Source organism: Sciurus vulgaris, assembly GCF_902686455.1.
Source record: "Sciurus vulgaris genome assembly, chromosome: 2".
NCBI lineage: Eukaryota > Metazoa > Chordata > Mammalia > Rodentia > Sciuridae > Sciurus > Sciurus vulgaris.
This window is the reverse complement of record NC_136462.1, coordinates 7,334,963-7,356,161: the sequence shown is the minus strand read 5'-3', so window position 1 is coordinate 7,356,161 and position 21,199 is coordinate 7,334,963. Positions and strand designations below refer to the sequence as shown.

Genomic DNA, 21,199 nt, shown 5'->3' with positions numbered 1-21,199 from the left:
AGCAGCCTGCATGGTTTACAATGTCTGATGGTAACATGCACTCCACAGAAAGACACAGGGGTGGGGTTGTTGCCCAGTGGTGGAGCCCTTGCCTGGCATTTGCAGGACCCTGGGTCGATTCCCAGCACTGGAGGAAAAACACCAAACAAACAAACCGGAAGAGGCACAAAAGTTAGCAATCCGACAGCCTCACTGTACTGTGCCACATAACAACCCTAACGGAGGGTGACGAGAGCACCAGGCTGGCTTCTCCACCTCTACCTGTCCTAACGCGGCCCCTGGCGGGCAGCGCGTCTCCCAGGCTGGCTTCTTCACTCAGTGGTGTCCTGGGGCTCGTCGGTGCTGCCTCAGGGGTCAGGGCTCCTTCCGACCAAGGCTGAGCCATGGGCCCAGACTGACCCCTGCTCCTCCGTCTGTCTGTCCATCCACGGGCCCTGCGCAGCTTCCGCCTTTCGCTGGGTGCACATTAATGCTACCGTGGCTCCAGATTCGCAATGACCTTCTCAGTTGCTACCTTCAGCCTTGGGGACGCGCCCTGTGGAGAATTGCTGGATCATGTGGCAGTGCCGTTCTAGTTTCCCAGGACTTGCCACGCTGCTTTCCGTGGCAGTCACCCCACTTTCTGCTCCCACCAACGGGCACAAATGTCCTGATCGCTCACCCTCAGAAACAGGAACAGGACCAATCGCCACCCTACTGGCTCTTTCTATCCACTGCTGGGGCTGGAACCCAGGCCTGGGCACGCTGGGCAGGTACTCTGCCCTGTGCAGCACCTGCCCCCACATCGACCCTAACACCCCATGTTATTCCAGCCACGTACCCCAATGCTTGCCTGGCCAGGGTCCTCTGCTATTTGCTGTTGCCTGCTGTCAACCAGGCCTTGCTGGGCCCCATCAGGCACAGGCTTCCAGTGGGCTGTGCCATCTTCCACAGCGGGGCCGTGTTCCCAGGCCCTGCCGGAGCTGCACACTTGCTGGATGAGCCAAGGGACAGATGCACGCTGCCAGTGGGCTCAGCTTGCCGCAGGCAGGAAGTCTGTCTTTGGAGACCAACTTGACTTTCTCATCCACAGGCTGCAGGCTGAGGTGGATGAGGTCGTTGGTTCCAAGAGGCACCTGGACTATGAGGACCTGGGGAGACTGCAGTACCTGTCTCAGGTGTGGGGTGTGGGGAGAAGCTTCCTGGCTGTCCCAGGTGTGGGGTGTGGGGAGAAGCTTCTGGGCCGTCCCAGGTGTGGGGTGCGGGGAGAAGCTTCCGGGCTGTCTCAGGTGTTGGGGGGGGAGAAGCTTCCTGGCTGTCCTAGGTGTAGGGGGTGGATAGAAACTTCCAGGCTGTCCCAGGTGTGGGTGTGGAGAGGAAGCTTCCAGGCAAGTGGGGGCAATTTGCTGAGTCAGGCCCCCTCCCTGGACCCCTTAGTACCAGGGTTCTTCAACCTGGCTGCCGCTGAGGACCTCCTGGGAGAGTCCATGCCTCTCCAGGCCCCGGCTGCCCCCACCAACGATATCAGAGTGGAGGTCCCCAGGCGGTCCCACCCTGCAGCTGGGGTGGACATGGCCCTCCGTGAGGGGTACCACTTCTCCACGGGGCCGGGCCCACGAGCCTGGAACCAGGCCCAGCAGACTCCTGCCCACACAAGGGGCACAGTAGGAGGCCAGCCAGGCCTGCGGGCCGCGCCGTGGCCTCGGGGCCTGGTTCTTTGGGAAAGCAGGGGCCCTGGCTTCTGGCCCCAGCTCTGCACTGTGGCCTTGCACAGCTTCTCTCTCCTTCTGGGCCTCAGTTTCTCCAGCTGTCACCTGAGGGGCTGGACGTGACAGTGGGCTAGTGTCCTGGGGCCTGGGACTCAGTACGGGGCGTGGATATGCTTCAGCCCCATGAGCAGGATCAAGTGGTGCAGGGCTTGTGCTGGCACCTTCCCTGGGCTCTCCGACCTCTCTGTTCATGTGCCCTGTGTCCCCAAGGTCCTCAAGGAGTCACTGAGGCTGTACCCACCTGCCTGGGGCACCTTTCGCCTGCTGGAGGAGGAGACCTTGATCGATGGGGTCAGAGTCCCTGGCAACACTCCACTCTTGGTGCGTGGGAACTCTGGGGTGGGCTGGCCTGCTGGCTCCATGGTGGCCAATCTGAAGCTCTCTCTTGCAGCCGAGGACATCCATGTGCCCCCTGATGTCCTTGTACCAGGCTCTCCTGGCTGTCCTGCACTTTCTTATTTGAGTCTCATTGGGATCTTGTGAGACTTTTTTTTTTTTTTTACACTGTCCAGTTTGAGATCATGGTGGGTGATTCTGGAAGGGAGGTCCCACATATACAGCTGAAGACACTGAGGTTCAGAGAGGTTAGGTCACTTTCCTGGGGTCACACAGCTGATGAGCAGGAGGTATGGAGTGTGCCTGGATTCCCATCTGACCCAGACTTGCCTTGGTCCTCTCTCCCTGTTTCATAACGCCTCTCCCATCGCAGTCAGCATCCATCTGCTACCCTCTGTGCTCTCTGAGATGTGCCTAGGACATTTCATTTCTTTGTGTGCTTATCCTTCGCGTATTCGTTTGGGCGTCCATTGGTGTACGGGACCTCCCTAAACTGCTGCCACCACCCATCTGTGTATGTGCCGTTCCCCTGCACCCCAGAATAATCACTACTCTGAGTTTTGTGTTTGCCATACCCTCGTGTGTGTGGTGACATGGTGGAGGACAGCTGAGCCTGGTGCTGTCTTCTCCTGAGGCTGTGGATCGTCCACTTCTGCTGCTGCATGAGGTCTGCTGGGTCCACAGACCACCTTGCTCATCAGTGCTGGGCTGGGGGCACTGGGAGGGGGCTCTGGTTTGTCACTACCTTGAGCACCATGTGGCTGCGTGTCTGCCTCCTGTGTCCTAAACGACGTGGAAATATGTTTCTGGGCTATGCCCAGGCGGAGGCAGAGGCATGGGACACAGAAGTGTTCAGCTGAAAGATGACCCCAAAGGCCACCCCCCGGTCCTGCTGACCAGGACGAGCCCGGACACGACCGTTCTCCCTAGCCTTCCAGCACTTACTGTGGCCCAATGTCTTATTTTTTGCAATCAAATAAGTATAAAAAAGTGTTTCCCAGTGCTCTCCGCTTGCCCTTCCCTGACTCCTGGAAGGTGGCAGGCCCCACGCCGCTTTCCGCTCCTGTGAGATGCCGACTCCCTTCCCTCTCGGGCTGGCTGACTGTAGGAAAGCCACACGGTACTCCAATGTCTGTTAGAAGTGTGGCGAGTGCCTTCCCCGATTGCGCTTTGTTTTCGTTAATGTGTTTTTGATGATCTGAAGTTCTTACATTTGCAATGGCTTGTTTTTTCATTCTGTGCTCTTTACGAATGCTTCCCTGTCCCGCACTCCAAGGGCTGTTGACTTCATGCTTTGTGCTTCCCCGTTCTCCATGTTTACTCTGAAGGTTAAGCTCTTAGCAGCTGGGAGTGCTGTGTGTGGCTGTGAGGTAGGGATCTGTCGTCTGCTCGGGCAGCCGCGATGGCGTGCGCTGTGCACCAGAGTGCGTGCACCACCGCACAGCCCCCACCCCGCGGTCCTGAAGGCCGACATCCAGCACCAAGGGGTGCACAGGGCTGGCTTCTCCTGAGGCCTCTCCCCTTGGCTTGTTGACGTCATCCCCTCCCTGTCCTCACTTGGTCCTCCCACTGGTCTCCTCTTCTTATGAGGACACCAGCCACATTGCACGAGGGCCATCCTAATTCCCTAATTTTAACTGAGTCACCTTTTTAAAGCCCCTTCTCCAAGACAGTCGTGCTCTGAGGTTGGGACTCCAGCCTGTGTACCTGAAGGGGCACAGTTCATCCCACGGTGAGACCCGTTTTGTTTGTGCCTGTGGAGGAGGCACAAGCCCGTTTTGTTTGTGCTCCCCTGGGCTGCCTGGCCTCCTCTAGCATACGTCAAAGCCTCATCTGCTGTTGTTCTTCATTGTTTTGCCGGTCATTTCTTCCATGCCCCTGGACCAGTCCATCCACCTGATGGCCCCCTTGACAACTGGCCCTTCCCTCAGGTAGAGACAGCCTGCAGCTGCTGCCTTGCCTGGCAGTACAAAGCCCGTGAGCTGGAGTGGACAGACCAGCTTCCACTGAGTGCCTGGCTCCCTGGGCCATGTCCATCATCTGGGCCTGGTCCATCGTTGCAGGTTGGGGACATTGGTGCCTGCATCCCAGGCAGCTGAGAAGATCCATAGGATCAGGCACATCCCAGGTGTAGCACAAGCCCCTGGACTGGGGGTGCCCTGGCCCCAGCCCCAACTCCCCAAAGCTCCACCTTACTTTCTGGAGTCCAGCACTAGCCTCCCTCCCTTCCACTGCCCTGGGCTGTCTGCACAGAGAAGCAGAAGTGGGCCAGCTCAGGGAGACACTGTCCAAGGGAGAGAGAGGCAGAGGCCGGTTCCCAAGCCCACATTGTGGGAAAATGTTGTGCCCCCAAAGGCCAGGGCCCAGGGAGCAGCAGCTCCCAGTGGGGGGACCGGGTGCAGGCCCAGGACAGAGGCAGCTGCAGCTCCCCAAGCCCCTAGAGGAGAAGCAAGGCCAGTCAAAGAAACAGGAAAGCAACTCCCAGGGAGCTGGAGGGAAGCCTCGCGGGCCAGGCTGTGCGGATCTCAGTTGCCCCTGATTTTCTGGGTGAGCCTCTCTCTGAACCTGTTTCCTCATCAGGAAGATAGGGGTAACTGCACTCCCACGGGCTGTGCCAGCCCAGATGAGCAGCACGCCCACTGCAGTGTGGACGTCAGGCTGCCCGCTTCTTCCTCCCAGAGGCTTTCTGGGGTCCCGTGGAATTCCACGCCTCCCTAGTGGGGGGGGGGTGCGGGGGGGCTGCTGCCCTCACGGTCACCCCAGTGGGCGCTGCAGGGTCGGGATGGGGGTGCCATCTGTGGAAGCAGACCAGCTCCTCTGCCGGCAGTTCAGCACCTACGTCATGGGGCGGATGGACACCTACTTTGAGGACCCGCTGACTTTCAATCCCGATCGCTTTGGCCCTGGAGCCCCCAAGTAAGTTCCCCCTCCAGCTGTCCTGAGTGGGAAAGGGACCGTCACAGCAGCCTTTGGTCTGAGCCCTGAGCCACCTGCACGCACAGTGCCCACACAGCTCCGAGAGGCTAGGCAAGCCACGCGGTCAGAGTTGGTGCTTGGCCCTGGTCAGCTTGATCTAACACCCGCTCAGCACCACATGGTGTCCCGGATGCCACGTGCCCCGGCCAGCACCTCCAGAGAGGTGGGAGCCGTGAGGTCTGGGGGTTGCTGTGGGGACAGCCACCACGGAGAGCTGGGCTCCAGGGACACGCCCGGAGTTCAGACCCAGAACCACACTACCCCTGAGGATCGACCATGGCCAGCGGCTCTGCCTCTCAGCCTCAGTGTCTCCCTGTGTGAAATGGCACAATAGCGGCCCTTCCCGGAGGGTCAGGAGGAGGGGCCATGGGCAAAGCAGGTCCAAGTCTGGCAGCAGCCGCAGCTGAGATCCTGTGCCCTGGCTGAAGTGGGTCATCGGCGGCCAGTGCGACCTGACCTGGGCTCTCCCTTCCCTCAGGCCACGGTTCACCTACTTCCCCTTCTCTCTGGGCCACCGCTCCTGCATCGGGCAGCAGTTTGCTCAGGTAGGAGGGCCAGGCCAGGGTCCTGCCCAGCAGTGATGGTGGGGCAGGGCTTTTCCTGGCCCAAAGCATTTCCCATCCCCTGTGGGCCTCTTGGACGGCAGGAGGGTGGCGGGGGAGGGCGGCAGCCCGGTTCGGTTCACGTGTCTTCCCTCTTCCTCCCTCCCTCCCTCCCTCACTTCCTTGGCTTGGCCCTCACTCCCCCGCCCCCACACCCAGATGGAGGTCAAGGTGGTCATGGCCAAGCTGCTGCAGAGGCTCGAGTTCCGGCTGGTGCCCGGGCAGCGATTCGGGCTGCAGGAGCAGGCCACGCTCAAGCCACTGGACCCTGTGCTCTGCACCCTGCGGCCTCGCGGCTGGCAGCCGGCGCCTCCGCCCCCGCCCTGCTGAGGGCTCTGGGCAGGACGGGACTCCTCGGGCCAGGACCGCCGCCCTCCTCTGCTGCCATGGCTGCCCACCTGAACCCCTGCCCCATCCCCTGGCACCCTCTGCACTGGCTCCCAGGGCACCCTGTGCCCCTCCTGCTTCACTCCCCTCAGCCCCACCGCTGTCCACAGCTCTTGGGCCCTGCGTCACCCCAGCTGCTGCCAGTGTGGCTCCCCACCTTCCAACCTCTGCACTGGCCACTCCCTCAGACAAGTCACCCTAACTCTTGCTCACTCCTTAAGACCCTCTTCAAGTGTCACCTCCCCCGAGAAGCCCTCTCTGCCACCCCCGGCCGGGCCAGGGGCCCCTCCTCTGTGCTCCCTCGGTCACCTGTGCTACCTCTAACACCACACTGACCACACAGTATCGTGAGTGCCCGCTGACATGACCCACTGCTCTGGCAGGCTGTGAGTGCCTCCAGGGCAGGGTCTGTGTGTGCTTCGCCTCTGAGCCCCTGTGGCCACCCAGGGCTGCACAGAGTCGATGCCAATAAACGTGTGTTGACCGCATGAATGAACGGCCCGCTCGGGCCAGGGCTCTCGCCTGGGTTTGCTTACCTGTAGGAGGGAGCTGTGGAGACTGGTCTTTAAGGGCTGGCACAAGGGCCCTAGAGAAGCCCGCCCAGGTCACTGACAGGCCCTGTGTTAGTGGAAGCCCGTTCACCACGTTGTATAAAAGACAAGTTGGGGGTGCAGGTTTGAGAGCTCGCTTTGAAGGGCCAGGGCCAGGCCTCCCTGGGAGGGCCTTGGTGAAGCTAGGCAAATGTACCTGTGTACACCTACTGGCCTGGCCAGAGGCGGCGATCGCAGCAGCCCCAGGTGGGGGGACTGTAACCCTCAGGGTGTATGGGTGGAAGACGCCATCCCTTCCTCCCCAGCCTAGGATGGCCAAGGGGCGGTAAATCTGGGCAGAACATGTCCTCTGGGTCTGTCCAGGGAAAAGGACCTGCCCCAAGTTCCTCCTTCAGTTTTTGGAGCTTATCTATGTCAGAGACAAGAAACTCCCATTGTCCCTGCCTGGGGTCTGTCCCCAGGAAGGTCCTTCTGCACCCCAGGGCAGGTGTGGATTTGTGCCATGCTGTCTCCTTTGATCCTTGCCACAGTCTTGAACATCACCTCTGGGGGATGAGGTCACAGGCTCAGAGGAGGAAGGGACACGTTCAGACCTGGGGGCGCTGGTAGGAGACACATGTTGGGTTCCTGGTCTGTTCCTGTCCCCAGCCCAGGGATTCGTGGGCACCAACACAAGAGTTCTGTTGCAGCTCTGGGCACCTTCTAGCTGCAGCGTCTGCCTGGGGGTGGCCCCCTGTTCCTCAGCGCTTCGCCTGACCACCTGATCACCTGGCCAGACTCATTGAGCTGTGCCCTCCCCAATCCCTCCCTGGGGGCCCTAGAACCCCCACCCACTCTGAGAATGGTGTGCCTGGGTTTAGCCTATGTGCTTAGCCAAAGCCACTCTTGCTTGTCATCTCCCTGCCCAGAAGCAGCCCCTTCCCATGGCCACCCCACGTGGGGTCCCCAGCCCTGCACTGCTTCCCCACCTACCCTGCTGTGACCTCCCTCACTGTCCTTCCCCGAAGTTCACCAGGACCCCCATGCCAGCCCCGACCAAGTCCATGTGCTCTGCTTCCTGCCACAGCGTGACGTGGCCCCACAGAACAGCACCCCTCTTGCCACTCACTGAGGGGTCCCAGGCACCACGCCTCTGTGTTGCAGGGCACAACCTAGCATCCTCTGGGGAGTCAGCTCCTTCCAGGAACCTCAGGATGCCCCTTGCCTCCTGATGTAGCAAATGCCCAGCAAGCGCTGAGTCTGAGTCTGCACGTTGTTTCTTCAAATGCTCCAGAGGGACAGAATGAGTGTGTGCCATTTCACAGGTGGAGCAAGCAAGGCCACAGACACAATTGGGTCATGGTGGAGGTGAGACTCCAACCCATGGCCTGTGCACCCAGAGGCAGGCCATGAGCTCAGCATGCACAGCTTTCCCTCTGCACTGGAACCCAAGGGCTGGAGGGGCAGATGCCAGGGATAGCCTGGCACCCCACCCCGGCTCTCCTCTGCCTGCCTTGGGCCAGTGTGCCACCCTGACTATCCAGTGCACTCTTCTGCCACAGAATGGGCTATCTGTGTGGGCCAGGGTGCTCTCAGTCCCAGCTTAATGGAAGAGTCACCCAGGCTGGGTGATTTGGTCTCTGGGGTGGGGACCAGAAACTTTTCTTTTTAGGCATCCCAGGGCTGCTCCCCATGTGCACCGGCTGGTGCCACAAGCCCAAGTGGAGCTTTCTGTGAGGGCCCAGGTAGGGCAGGTGGGATTGAACCCCAGGCTCTGACAGGCTCTGAAGCCAGACAGTCTGGAGTCCTGCCGCCATCTGTCTGTCACTGGCCATGCTGCTTGGGCCCCAGTTCGCCATCTGTAAGGGAAGACAAGTAACAGGAATCACTTCCGAGGGTTGGCAAGGGAGTTAAGATCGTTCACACGTGGGTGATGCTTGGCACAGAGCGAGCCAGCTCAGCTCAACTCAAGACCTGCTGGCTGTTACTAGTGTCTTCACTGCCTGGCACCTGCAGGAGAGGGAGTGCTTTTCTGCAGTCCCCCGTGGGGCCGCACGGGGGCGCCCTGGCGTAGCGCTCGGAGGCAGAGTGGGCGGCGCCTTCTTCTGCCTGCGGGGTCCGGATTGGGACCGACGGGCCCCGGGGGACCCGCCCCACAGACGCCAGCGCAGCCTCCTGCGGGCGGAGCGGAGGCGAGGGGGCGCAAGGCAGAACCTCCTCCCCGGCCATCTCGGGCATCCGCTCACCACTAGGTTGGGGTGGGTCTGGCGTCCCCATGTCACGGGGCGCGGGGGCACCGAGGCTCGGCGAGATTGCCGGGCGAGCAGGAGCTGGGTCGCACAGGGACACGGCCACCGAGCCGGGTGCGGTGGTCACTCGGCGGCCCCTCATCACTGCGTCTGGGGACCGTCCAGGTCTGGCGGTGGGACGCTGGCAGGCGGTCAGAGGGGCGAGCCGTGCGCGGGAGCAGACCCGGGCCACCGGAGGGGAGGGGAGAGCTTTGGGTGGAAACGCTCAAGGGGAGGTCGGGAGTGCCTCCCCACCCCAGCGACTCCGGAGGGTCCCGAGCCCGCCCCTGTGACCGGCAGTGGGTCTTTTCTCCCCTGTAAACCGGAAGTCAGGATGCGGGGTAGGCGCAAGGCTTCGGATCTTCACCCCTGGCTGGGGGCTTGCCTCCCTACGCTTGTGCTTGCTTAGCACGCAGCTGCTCCAACTCTCAGGGGACCCCTGAAGAGGGACCCTGAACTGGTCCGGCTATCCCAGCTCTCTGGTAGCCCAGACTGGGCTGGGGGTGACCTCAGGGACCTTGGTCTGCAGGGCTGAGTGAGTTTGACCTAGCATGGAAAGGTGGGAGTTTTCTTCCTCTCTGCTCTGGGTGCTGGGCTGGTGGCTCTCCCAGGCAGTGAGCCAGTGTGGGTGGACTGAAGGCTCTGCCCCATGGTCCCAGCAACTAGCTGCCCACCTAGGAAGGTTCCGGATGGGGGCTTGACAGGGAGCCTGAGCTGGCTCCTCCTGGCAGGCATGGTCTAGGGGCACTAAGTCCTTTACACTGGTCCAGAGTCAGGAGGATCTCCAGATTCCCCGGGTTGTGTGACTCCTGAATCCACATCTGCCCCAACCTCTGCTGGATCTCGGGCAGCTGCCCATCTCTGCCTGAATGTCCAAAAGTAACTGGATGTCCAACTGGGTGTCAGGCAGACACTGGGATTACTTGGGGCAGGGGGACATTTGCTACTGAGGGAGGGACATGTCTCTGATCAGGGTCAGCGAGGGGAAGTGAGGCCCTGCCTTTACTGGAGCATTAAAACACTGATTTCTTTCAGAACAAGCCGCTTCCCTGAAAGTCCTTCAAGCTTTAGGAAACTACCCTCTACGCCTGGCACTGCCCTCCTTGGGCAGCCCCTGCTGGCCGGACAGACCCCAGGCAGCCAGGTAGTGGCCACCCATAGCCAGAGCAGCCTGGGAGTGAGAGGGCAGCTTGACCAGGGGGGCCCAGGAGGAGGCCCAGGCCCACTGGGGCTGGCTTGCTGGGCAACACCCACCCTGGAGGGGCCTGGGCGTGGGAGGGGACAGCTGCAGCAGGAGCACCTGGCTTTCCAGAGGGCCAGGAAGGGTTCCAGGTCCAGCCTGGGTTGGCAGGGGCCCAGGGCCCATCTCCCTCCCACTCCTCTCCTTGGGCCCAGCTCCTCTGATGGTTTGACGTGGGGGGCCAGAGGGATGAAGCAGCTATATGGGCCCCTCGATGCCCACTCCAAGGGCAGGGCCTACGTGGCTTGAGTGGCTCTGGGGCCAGGGAAAGGGCTAGCCCTCACTGGGTGAGGAGGGGCATAGATGCTGGTGGTGGCCCTTACCTCTGTGGCATACCTGCCGTGAGGCCAGCCTGGCCCAGCTGCTCTGTAACCAGGGCCCCTGTAATACAGACAAGCGGGCCCCTTCCCAGGGCCAGAGAACAGAGGCACAGCCTCACCACCCCTGGGAGCCTCACCCCGCTATGGAAGCCAGGAGTTTGAGCTTGGGAGGCCTCCCCAACAGCTACCATCCCCCTTCACCAAGTGACAGTGGCTTCTCTGCCCCTGCCTCAGATATGAGGGGTTAGCCCCAGGGGACCCAGGAGATTCCCACCCTTCACACCCCAGGGACACTCAGTGCAGCTGGATGGGGCTCCCAGGCCTCTTTCCTGGCCAGGAGCCCGGAGGCTGGGAGGGTTGTCCAAGACCACCCAGGTGGTGGTCAGCTTGGGGGTGTCTGGGCTGGGTGGGGGAGATTAATTCCCAAGCTATGCTGGAGTGTGTGTGTGTGTGTGTGTGTGTGTGTGCCCTGTGTGTCCATGTATGTGTGTACTCTGTGAGTGTGTAAGTCCCACACCTATGGACCCCCGTGTGTGAGCATCTCTGTATGTCCCCACGTTCCTGTGGTCCCTGTCTCTGGGAGGCTATGGTTCGTGAGGCTGCGTGCAAGGAGGCATCTGCTCTGCCTGAGGCACTGGAAGACATGTGCACGTGACTGGCCTGGCACTGACGAGTCCCAGGCACCCCATCCTCACCACCGTCAGCCATAGGCGCCTGCTCAAGGCCACATGCCTAGCGGGTGCGGTTCCCCAATGTGGCCTGGCCTTGCAGTCATAGCCCTAAGGCCCCAACAGAGGCTCCATGTTCCCCCACTGTCCTGCCTCTATTTACAGGGGGAACCCAAGGCCCACAAAGAAGGGGGTGTCCATCAGGGAGGAGACGTGGGACTCCCGAGGTGGTGGCAGTGTGTGCATTGGCAGGGATGGGAGCAGGGCCTCCTCTCCAACCCTGCCTCATTTGACGCCCAGCTTGGGGCTGGCCCCACTGGTGTCTAGGAGATGGGTCTCCCCTCCCATCGCCCTGTTCCACGTCAGATTGCCCCAGCTCCTGCAAAACCAGTTCTCCCACCATTCCTGGGGTGTCCCAAGCCCCTTCCCCTCCACCAGCCCTTGTCCTCCTGCCTGCTGCCCCAGCCTGTTCCTCACCTCCAGGTCTCTGCCCGGAGGACTCTCTACTGAGGTCCTCTGACCACCCATCCTTCCTTCTTGACCTTGGCTTCTCCACTCGTGGTACCCCCATGAGCCACGAGCCACACACAAGAGGCTGCCCCCAGGACTCTTCAAGCACTAGTAGGGGCCGCCATGTCAGGGCACCCACCAAGTAGTTGTTGAAATTGGCATCAGACACTTGTAACCCCACAGGGGCTGGTGGGCACATGGACTGCTGGGGAGAATTGGGGTTTCTGATGAGCTGGTAGCAACATGCACATCACGCACACTCCTGATGCACGTAAGCTCCTACACAGTGCCTGCTCGTGCTCACGTGGGGACACACACGTTCTCACGCTCACTATTACACTGCCGTGCACATACACATACTCACACCTGAGTGCACCCCCACATGCACTTGCATGCTCGGCTGGCGTGAGGGGCCTGCGCTGCTGCAGTGACCTCAGGAGTGGCCAGCCAAGCTGTTTTTTTCCCTGCAACACATGTTCCCACAATACAGAGAACAGGAAGGGACTTGGGCCAGGGACAGGAAGGGGAAGTGGACTACACACAGGAGCACGCACCAGCCGGTCTGTTTGGGGGGAATGAAGGGACAGACAGACAGACGGCTGTAGGGTGAGGAGGTGGGAGGCCCCTCGGTGGCATCTCAGCCCTGGTGTCCTTTTCATTGCAGCCCCTCGCAGCAAACCAAGGCCAGGGGCTGGCTTGTTCTCATCACCAGGGAGGGCTGGTGGAGCTGGCATTTGACCCAGGTCTGTCTGCCACCGGGCTCCTTCCAGCCCTGTGTCTGCAGCCCACCTGGTGGTGACCAAGAAGAGGGCCTCCCTGGGATCTCTCTTCTGCAGCCCACACCAGGGCATGTGGCATACCCATGGCGCCTGGCCTGGACTGTGGCAGTCTCCCGGGGCTCCTGGAGGTAAGTCACTGTTCCATGGGGTGCTCCGCCATGGAATCTGCCCATGCCAGGGGCTCAGAGCAGGTACCCTGCATTGCCACATGGGCCTGCGCGTGCCTAATGCCAGGGGTTCTTCCTGTTCCCAAGCCTGGCCTATGGCCTGGCACACAGGAGGGCTCATTAGTTCTCCGCAGATTTGGGAACAGAGGGACCCATAGTGGAAGGGTGGTCACATGCCCAAAGCCATTCAGCAAGGCAGGACCCAGGAGGCAGGCCTGACCCCAGCCCCTGCCTCCTGTGCCCTCTGATATCTGCAATTGGTTACAGTTCCATTGGCCACCAGCTCCCCTTCCCTGACATTCCCCTGCACCGGGGAAACAGTGCCACCTCTGCTGACCTGGGCCATATCCGAAATCTGACACCCCCCACCTGTTAGTCTTCAAGGACCCATCCCCCGGGGCGAGGATCTTGAGGGGGAAATTGGCTTCTGTCCTTGAGACCCACATCTGCTTCTCCCCTGGTGCCCATGCTGCCCTGCCCACACACCCTGCCCATAGAGCAGCTGGGCTTCCAGCTGGGACTGAGTAGTCCTGGGATGGCATCCAGATGGGGAAGCCGGAGGAGGGGCGGGGGGGAGGGGCCTAGGCACCGTGCACTGATGCTCCTCACACTCTCGTTTTCCCGGACTGGTTGTCCCCAGTATCAGCATCAGCATCTGCCCCCGATTTCCCCAGCCCTGAACGCCTCCCTTCCACAAGCACAATCCTGGTTCCCTGGGGATTGCCACCACCTTCAGCCCCAGCAGGGAATCCCTGACACTCTTGTTTCAGCTTAGCCACCTCTGACCCTTGCGCCTGCTGGTCCCTCTTCCTGGATTCCCTCTGCCCTGAAAAACCTGTCTTGTCCCATGACAAGGGAACTAAATTGCTGGCTCTTCTGGAAGCCCAGGCATCTCTGCCCCGAGGTCATACCAACTCTTCTCTCTTCTCTGTCAGTCACGCGGTTCCCTCTGCTCTGTAGCAGAACTGGGTGGACCTCAAACCTGGGTGTCCAGTAGAACCATTTCCCTGGGGCGAAGCTTCTGAGTCTCTGACCCTTAGCTGGACCTGCCCTCCACCTTAGGGGGACCAACAAGGGGGCTGCACTAGCTCTTAACCAAGCACGTGGTGAGCACATCCTGAGTGCTCGTGGGAGTGTGTTCTCTCACCGAAATGTCTGAGCACCTTAAAATCACTTGGCTGCCTGGGGGACCCCTTCCCATCACTGCTGTCCCCCATACATATGGAGCAGTCAGCACCCAGTAGGTGCTCCACAGTGTGGCTGCTCTTGGCCAAACAATCAAAGGCCAGGTCAGGCCTTTCTATGGCTTTGGAGACAGACAGCCTGGCTCCCGGTCCTGGTCACACCCCTCAGGGCCGGATTGCCTTGGGTGGGCCACTTAACCCCATCCGTGTCATGGACATGGTGTGACCATCCGGAGAGCATGCAGGGACCAGGACAAGAGCAGCAGCACTCAGTGTGGCTCCTGGTACCCGCACGCTTGAGCGGGGGCATCACATGGCCAGACATGTCCCCGGCTGGGTGGGCAGAATCAGTCTCAGGCAGAGTACGAGCGGGCATTCTGGAGTCCCCAGGAACTGGGGACCTGGGGACCCTCCGTGCACCAGGGGTGCAGCAGCTTCTGAAGCAACATTCCGGGGCTGCCTGGGAGAGGCCCCAGGCAGGGGAGGGCAGTGCCCAGAATTATCCACCAATCGCACGGGCTCCTGGCACTGAAGCGTGCTCTTATCTGCCCAGCCCAGCATGGGGGGGTGGCCAGGCTGGCCGAGGCGGGACACTGCCTAGGGGCTGGACACGGAGCGGCCCCAATCCTACCAGGTGGGTGACAGCCCCTGAGGACTCTGAGTGTCCCTGCAGGCTGGAGGCCAGCGGCTGCCCCATCTTCAGCACCATGTCGGACGGCGAGGGCCCCTCAGCTGGTGAGTGGCAGCGCTATATTTACTCGCCATGGCTCCGGTTGCAGAGCCCAAGCCGCCGGTCGCGGAGGGCACTGGGCCCCCGTGGGCTGCAGGCAGCTGTGAGCCAGGCCCCCTTCCTCACAAGCAAGTCTGGGGAACGCTTGGCTTTCAAAGTCCAGTTCTTCCGCACCTCTGCTTCCCAGCGGCCAGGGCAGGAAGTCCCAGGCTGCCAGCCCGGGGAGGGGAGTTGCAGGCCACGGGAGGGAGGTACCTGGACCTGGCCAGACCCCAGGTGGCTCAGAGTGCCACAGGCCCTTGACACCACGTGCAAATGAGCATGTGTGAACATTTAACTGGGGCACAATTCATAGATTCCGTGAGAGTCTGAGATGGCTGGGAATTCCTGAGCCCCCTGCCCACCAGCATGAGGCGAGCTCCCCATGCCCCCGAATCCTCTAGGTTAGAAATGACCAAGGGAGTGGAGAGGGGTTGGATTCTGGGCCTGCCACATGCTCTCCACCTTTTCTTGGGAGAGAGGCTGCGGTGGTGATTGGCTGCCCTGGTCCAGCTCTGAAGTAGGCATTCCTTGGAGCAGCCTAGGGTAGAGAGGGGGCTGTGGACAACCAAATCCAGGGGTTGTGTAGGGACTCTGGAGTTGGGCTCTTCGGGTTCAATTACAGTTCCTTCGTTTCCAGGTCGGGTGACCTTGGGCAAGTGGCTTCACTTCTCTGAGCTTGTGTCCCCAGGTGTAAATGGAGACAGTGGTGATTTAACGCAATGATGTATGAAAGGATTTGCCAGGGCCTGGTGTATGGTGAGCGGTCATGGCTCTGTGTGCCGAGGCAAGTGGGCACCCAGGGCAGAAGCCCAGAGAGACGGGAGACCTGGGCACCTCTCCCGCCGGGGCTTCCTTTGGAAGCCGTGGATTGCCTCTGATCCAGAGGCCTTATCCTCAAGCCCTGCCTCGGAGATTCTTGGGCCTGCCAAGTCGTCTCGGGAGCTGCTGGGGTAGGTTGTGTGCAGCGCAGGGCAAGTCCCAGTGCCTGGGCCTGGCTGTGTGTGCGTGGGAGGGGAACCCGGACAAAAGCAGCCCCACCTTGCCCTCTACCATCAGGCGCCAGCCCTGCAGCTGCCAGGCATTGCTCCCTGGCTGCTCAGGCTGCCAGAGCTGGGGGAGCCGGCAGACAGCCCCTTCTGGCTGGCCGTGCCCACACCTGACGCGCACCCGGAATAGCACTCTCCCTTCACCAGGGACATGGCCCTGCTTTCAGCAGCTTGTAAAGCCAGCCGCAAGAAGATGAGTATTTCAGGAAGGCAGGGACAATATTTAGCCCGTCGGGTCGATGGAAAGGGTGCTGAGTGCCTGTGTGTGACCTGGGGACGGGGGGAGTTGTGGGCCTCACTGTCCCTCACTGCCCAGGACAGGGGTGTTTGGGTTTGGAGGTAGGGCAGGGCTCCATCCCAACTCTGTCTGTCCTGGCCAGAACAGTGGCCCTGGGCAAACTCTGGGCTTGGTTTCCTTGGTGATAAAATCCGTGTGGTGGTCTTTGTCTCTGATCTTGGGACCTAACACTGAGCCAGGTCTGCTGAAATCCAGGCAGGCTGGTGGGGGAGCACATTGCCTGCGGGGCCTGATGCCCAGGACTCAGGATGCCCTGAGATGCTTCTACCTGTTTTCTGTCAGCAGTCCCTGAACCTGTGCCAAAAACGGGAACATCTCAGTTCTCCACCCACAACCTGTGTGACCTTGGGCAGATTACACAAGAGCATGGTGTCTCTGTTTTCTCATCTGTTAAACGGGGACAGTAATAGAACATCAGCTCCTCGTGGTGCAGTAAGAATTAAATGATGGAAATCTTGTGACACACTTAAGATAATGCCTAGCTTCTTGTTAGCTGTAGTTATTATTATTCAACCACTAGTTAAGCTGCCACCCAGAGAAAGAAACAAAGGGACCAAATTATCTGCTGTGCCCTGGACATTGAGGACATGTCAGCCCGGCTGCTGAGTGCAGTTAAGGAAACAAACTCAGAGAGGCACAGGACTTGCCCAAGGTCATCTGCTAAAGCAGAGATTTGAATGCAAGTCTCCTGCACTCTGTTTGCACAGAGCCCTGTCTGGCTCCCTCTCCTGGGGGTCCCGTCCTGCCGGACTGGCCTCCTGGAGGGCTCTGTGGCTCCTGTCTGCCACATCGCCCCCCTCATTTCAGAGACAACTAGCTCAATACTGCCCACAATAATTTGGAGCCTGTAGGGAAAAAAAATGTGGTACCTTGTTAGGGCATCGGGAAAATTCCGCAGAGTAGGAGCGCAGCAGGAGGTGGCGGGCTCACTCGGGGATTTATGGCCAGGCGCCTGGGAGGGCAAGCACCAGGCTAGAGTTACCAGGGAGTCAGCACCATATTTATAGCAGGAACCGCCAGCCCACACTGTGGCCAGTGAAGGCGCGTCCTTTACAGTTGCCTGCATTCCAGGCCCAGCTCTGCCTCCGAGGTGCAGGGCAGGCACCTACTGAGCCTCAGTGTCCTCATCTGTAAAATAGGGGACTTGCAGTGACCCTCACTGAGTCTGGTGTCAGGATCTGAAAGTGCTTAGCACCTGCGTGCCATGTGGGGTGGGGGGGGGGGCAGACGGACTGGCTCCACACATCCTGGGTCTGTTGATTGTCTCTTCCTGCCTTTGACCTTGAGATGTACCCTTTCCCCCTCTGCAGGAAGTGAAGCCGGTCTTCCTGCTGTCAGCCCCTCCCCCACCCCGCCCACCCTGGTGTCGGGAAGGTTTCCAGCAACGCCAAAGAGCAGGCTGCTGTGTCTCAGAGAGCAAAGAATGTAGGTGGATCCCAGCCCAGAGTTGGGATCCCTGCTCTGCTGCTCCCTGGCTCTGTGGCCTTGGGCAACTCACTTAGCCTCTCTGAGACTCCGTGACGGGTGGGCATTCACTCTGCTGAGGAGGATTTGATAAAGACAGACCCTGACCTGAGTACAGCTCAGCCAGCAGGCTGACCCTCTTTCTCCTCCTGTGTAAACTCAGGCTTCCTCCCTTGTGCAGTAGGGAGCCAATGAGTGCTCTGAAGCTGGATTGCTTCGTTGCCCTGGGTGGGAGGACCGGAGACAGAATCTGGAGGGCGAGAGGTCATATGGTCCTGAGGCGAGAGCGTAGGGCTGACTTGGGAGATGGGTGACAGTGGCTAGATGGAGATCTAGCCATCGCTGGGTAAGAGGGCTAGGGAAGGCAGGGGAGGCTGAGGCCAGAGACCACCTCCCCATTAGGAAGACCCAGGGGACAGGCTGCTCATCTTCAGGAGTCTAGGGGTGACCAGACGAGACCTGCCAATGGCTCAGGTTCCATCTGTGAAAGCGAGTCAGTGTGGAGGAAATCCTAGATCAGAGGAGGTTCTGTGCCCACCATGACACGTTGCCGCTGACCCTCAGTTGTCTTCTCTGTGGGGTGGGGCAACACCCAGCCTCCACTGTCTCCCTTCTAATTTCATGAGATCCTCCTTTTTAAATTCCTTTTTCTTCTCTCTAGCTTCCACATATGAGAGAAAATACTCAGCCCTTGACTTTGGGAGACTGGCTTACTTCACTTAGCATGATGCGTTCCAGTTCCATTTACCAGCAGAGGACATAATCTCATTCTTCATGCTTAAGTGGAACCCTGCGTGTACATACACCACATTTTCCTCACCCGGTTGCCTGTTGAGGGACCCCTACGCTGGTTCCATAACTTGGCTATTGTGAGTCTTGCTGCTATAAACATTGGTATGCATGCGTTGCTATAGTATGCTGATTTTAGTTCTTTTGGATAAATACCAAGGAGTGGGACAGCTGGGTGACATGGTGGCTATATTCGTAGCCTTTTGAGGAAACTCGTACTGATTTCCATAGTGGTTGCCCTAATTTGCGATCCTACCATCAATGTACAAGTGTTCCTTTCTCGACATCCTCACCAGCATTTATTGTTATTTGTATTCTTGATGATTGCCATTCTAACTGGGGTGACAGGAAATCTCAGAGTTGTTTTGATTTGCATTTCCCTAATTACTAAGGATCTTTACTAAGGATGAATATTTTTTCATATGTTTGTTAGTCATTGGTATTTATTCTTTTGAGAAATGTCTGTTGGTTCATTTGTCCATTTGATGGAATCTTTTGGGGGGTGTTAAGTTTTTGAGTTCTTCATACATTCTGGATGTGAATCCTCTGGTAGGAGTGGCTGGCGAAGGTCTTCTCCCGTTCTGTAGTCTGTCTCTCCACACGCTCCTTTCCTTTGTGGTGCAGAAGCTTTTTAATTTGATGCCATCCCACTTACTGATTCTTGGTTTATTTCTTGAGCTTTCAGGGTCTTGTTAAGCCGCCTGGGCCTTTATGCTTTCTTCTCGCATTTGCACGTTGCTAGTCTAGTTCTGAGGTCTTGGATCCACTTTGAGTGGACTTTTGCATTGAGTGAGAGAGAGGGATCAAGTTTCATTCTTCTATAATGGATATCCAGTCTCCCCAGCACCATTTGTTAAAAAGGCTGTCTTTATTCCAGTGTATGTTTTGGTGCCTTTGTGGAAGGTCACACCACTGTATCTGTGTGGTTTGTCTCTGTCTTCTTTTCCGTTCCACTGGCTTACGTGCATGCTGCTTCTGTTACTGCAGCTCCCCAACTAGAGGTCAGTTATCGTGCTGATTGGGCATGGACCTTTAGACTGTTGCTAGAGACGCGCTGGGCACCTGTGACGTAGGTGGCGTGAAGGTATTACCCTGGGTCGCATCTTAGGACCTCACAAGAAGGGCTGGCTGGGGGGCGGGGCAGATGCAGGAAGAACCCAGGGCTCTGTCGTGCACGGTTCATGCCACACTTCCTACCTTAGGCTCCCTGTGCCTTCAGGAGGGAAACTGAGGCTCAAGAGGAGGACAGACTGGCTCCAAGTCACTTGGCAAAGGTGGTTCTCAGGCTGTATTGCCTAATACCTGCCCCTCCCGGGGGCACTCTGCTGACTGACCCTCTCTTTTCTCCTGCTCAAAGTCAGCTCATCATTGAGGTTTGGGGCCTCCAGCCTCCTCCAGGGACTCTTCCCTGAGTTCTGCAGCTCTCATGGGACACTGCACCCTGGGAGCACCTATCTTCCTCTCCTGCCCCTTCCGCTGGGTAATGGCATTGAATGGTGCCAGCCTGGGCTCCTGTGCTGCTTGCAGGCATGTCCAGGTAAGCTGCAGGTGTCCAGGTGACCAGGTGTTGCAGGCATAACCAGGTAAGCTGCAGGTGTCCAGGGCAGGTGGACAGGGCTCCCTCCCCTCCTGGACTCAGGGGGGCTACTCATTGGTGATCACTGGCCTACAGTGGACGTGCATACGTGGCCTGAGTTTGCACATCTGCTCGGCCCACGGTCCCACTATCCCACAGGCCCCGGGACCTCTGAGCAGCAAAGGAATGAGTTTTGCTAGAGCCCGCCCCGTGCCCGAAAAGGACAATAAATACAGGTCAGAGGCTGTTAAGAATTCAGCTTAAAAACGAAAACCTCCCTAGGTTCTTTCAAAGTCTTGGGTCAATCTGGATTGAGCATTCTTGAGGCAGAAAGTTAGGTTTGTTTTTGTTTTTGTTTTTGTTTTTTTTAAATTGTATTTTTAAAAAAAGAAACAGAGCTGCATTTATAGCCCCCCTAGCTGGCATTTTCCCTGATACTATACAGTCAAACAAACTGAACGTTGGTTGTAGAAGCAGGTAGAATATCTGTGGTTGCACAGGTCAAATTTCAGGGGTTTGCACTTTGTGTTTATTTCAAATATTAAAATTTATCAGAACAGCCTCTGTTTCTTATGGAATCGACTGTAAGTTGGGATGGGCTTGGAATATGGTGGAAAATCTAATTGCCATGCTGCAAAGCATGAAAGGTGTTTCTGGCTCATGCAGGTTCATTTTGCGGCTGGTAATTCTCCAGGGCAGGTCCCCTCATGGTGGCTCAGCAACATACATCAGCATGAACCCATGTTTTTCCAGTCCCTGCCGCCGAGAAGACACCAGCATGGCAACTAAATGCTCCCTCCAGGAAGGGACAGACTTCATTACCACTGGCATCTCACTGGAGGCAAGAGGGTGGGGACAGCCCTCCAGGAGAGAACAGAAATCATATCCACCCTCTGAGCTTTTTCCCAACTGACAATTTGTTTTGTTGGTGCTGAGGATCGAACCCAGGGGCACTTTGTCACTGAGCCCCATCCCCACTCCTTTTTATTTTGAGATAGGGTTTCACTAAGTTGCTTAGGACCTCATCAAATTGCTGCAAACTTGCCTCAACAGCCTCCCGAGCTGCTGAGAATACAGGCATCTGCCACCAGGCCTGGCTGCTTCCCCCACCCCCTTTAAAAAAAGAAATCCATTTTAATTGTGAAATCTTCATGGTACATATGTTGTGTGAGCTGCCGCCAGCCAGCATCTAAAATGAAGATCATGAGATTTCCAACATGCAAATCAAAGCACAGGGCAAGATCTTTCAAACCATCCTTCTCTCCAGTAACTTGAATTTGCACTTCAAAGCACAAAAATATCCACCCATCCACTGATGGACGCTGAGGATGGCCACATCTTAGTCACGTTGAGTGGTGCTGCAGTGGCCTTGGGTGCACAGGAGTCTCTCCTACATCCCGATTTCACTGCCTTTGGTGATAGACCGGAAGTGGGTAATGGGGTCCTATGGTAGCTCTGGTTTTAGTTTTTGAGGAACCTCCGACTGCTTTCCAAAATGACTTGGAATTTACACCCACGG

The 21,199-nt window shown here is 58.5% G+C and overlaps 2 protein-coding genes across 8 annotated transcripts in view; both read left to right on the top strand.

The window, feature by feature from the left end:
- CYP46A1 (cytochrome P450 family 46 subfamily A member 1) overlaps positions 1-7,322 on the top strand; it is a 36,935-nt gene extending 29,613 nt beyond the window's left edge. Inside the window, exons 12-16 of one of the 2 annotated variants that reach the window (XM_079127056.1) lie at positions 1,073-1,157; positions 1,959-2,069; positions 4,912-5,000; positions 5,539-5,605; positions 5,822-7,322. In XM_079127056.1, coding sequence (XP_078983182.1) covers positions 1,073-1,157; positions 1,959-2,069; positions 4,912-5,000; positions 5,539-5,605; positions 5,822-5,992 — 523 coding nt within the window. In that variant the 3' untranslated portion in view covers positions 5,993-7,322. The remainder of the gene's footprint in view (positions 1-1,072; positions 1,158-1,958; positions 2,070-4,911; positions 5,001-5,538; positions 5,606-5,821) is intronic. The other variant, XM_079127055.1, reaches the window with a different exon arrangement.
- Positions 7,323-12,159: 4,837 nt separating this feature from the next.
- EML1 (EMAP like 1) overlaps positions 12,160-21,199 on the top strand; it is a 162,635-nt gene continuing 153,595 nt past the window's right edge. Inside the window, exon 1 of one of the 6 annotated variants that reach the window (XM_079129487.1) lies at positions 12,160-12,512. In XM_079129487.1, coding sequence (XP_078985613.1) covers positions 12,455-12,512 — 58 coding nt within the window. In that variant the 5' untranslated portion in view covers positions 12,160-12,454. Of the gene's footprint in view, positions 12,513-12,594; positions 14,471-21,199 lie in introns of those variants that run through there. The other 5 variants (XM_079129481.1, XM_079129483.1, XM_079129479.1 and 2 more) reach the window with 5 other exon arrangements.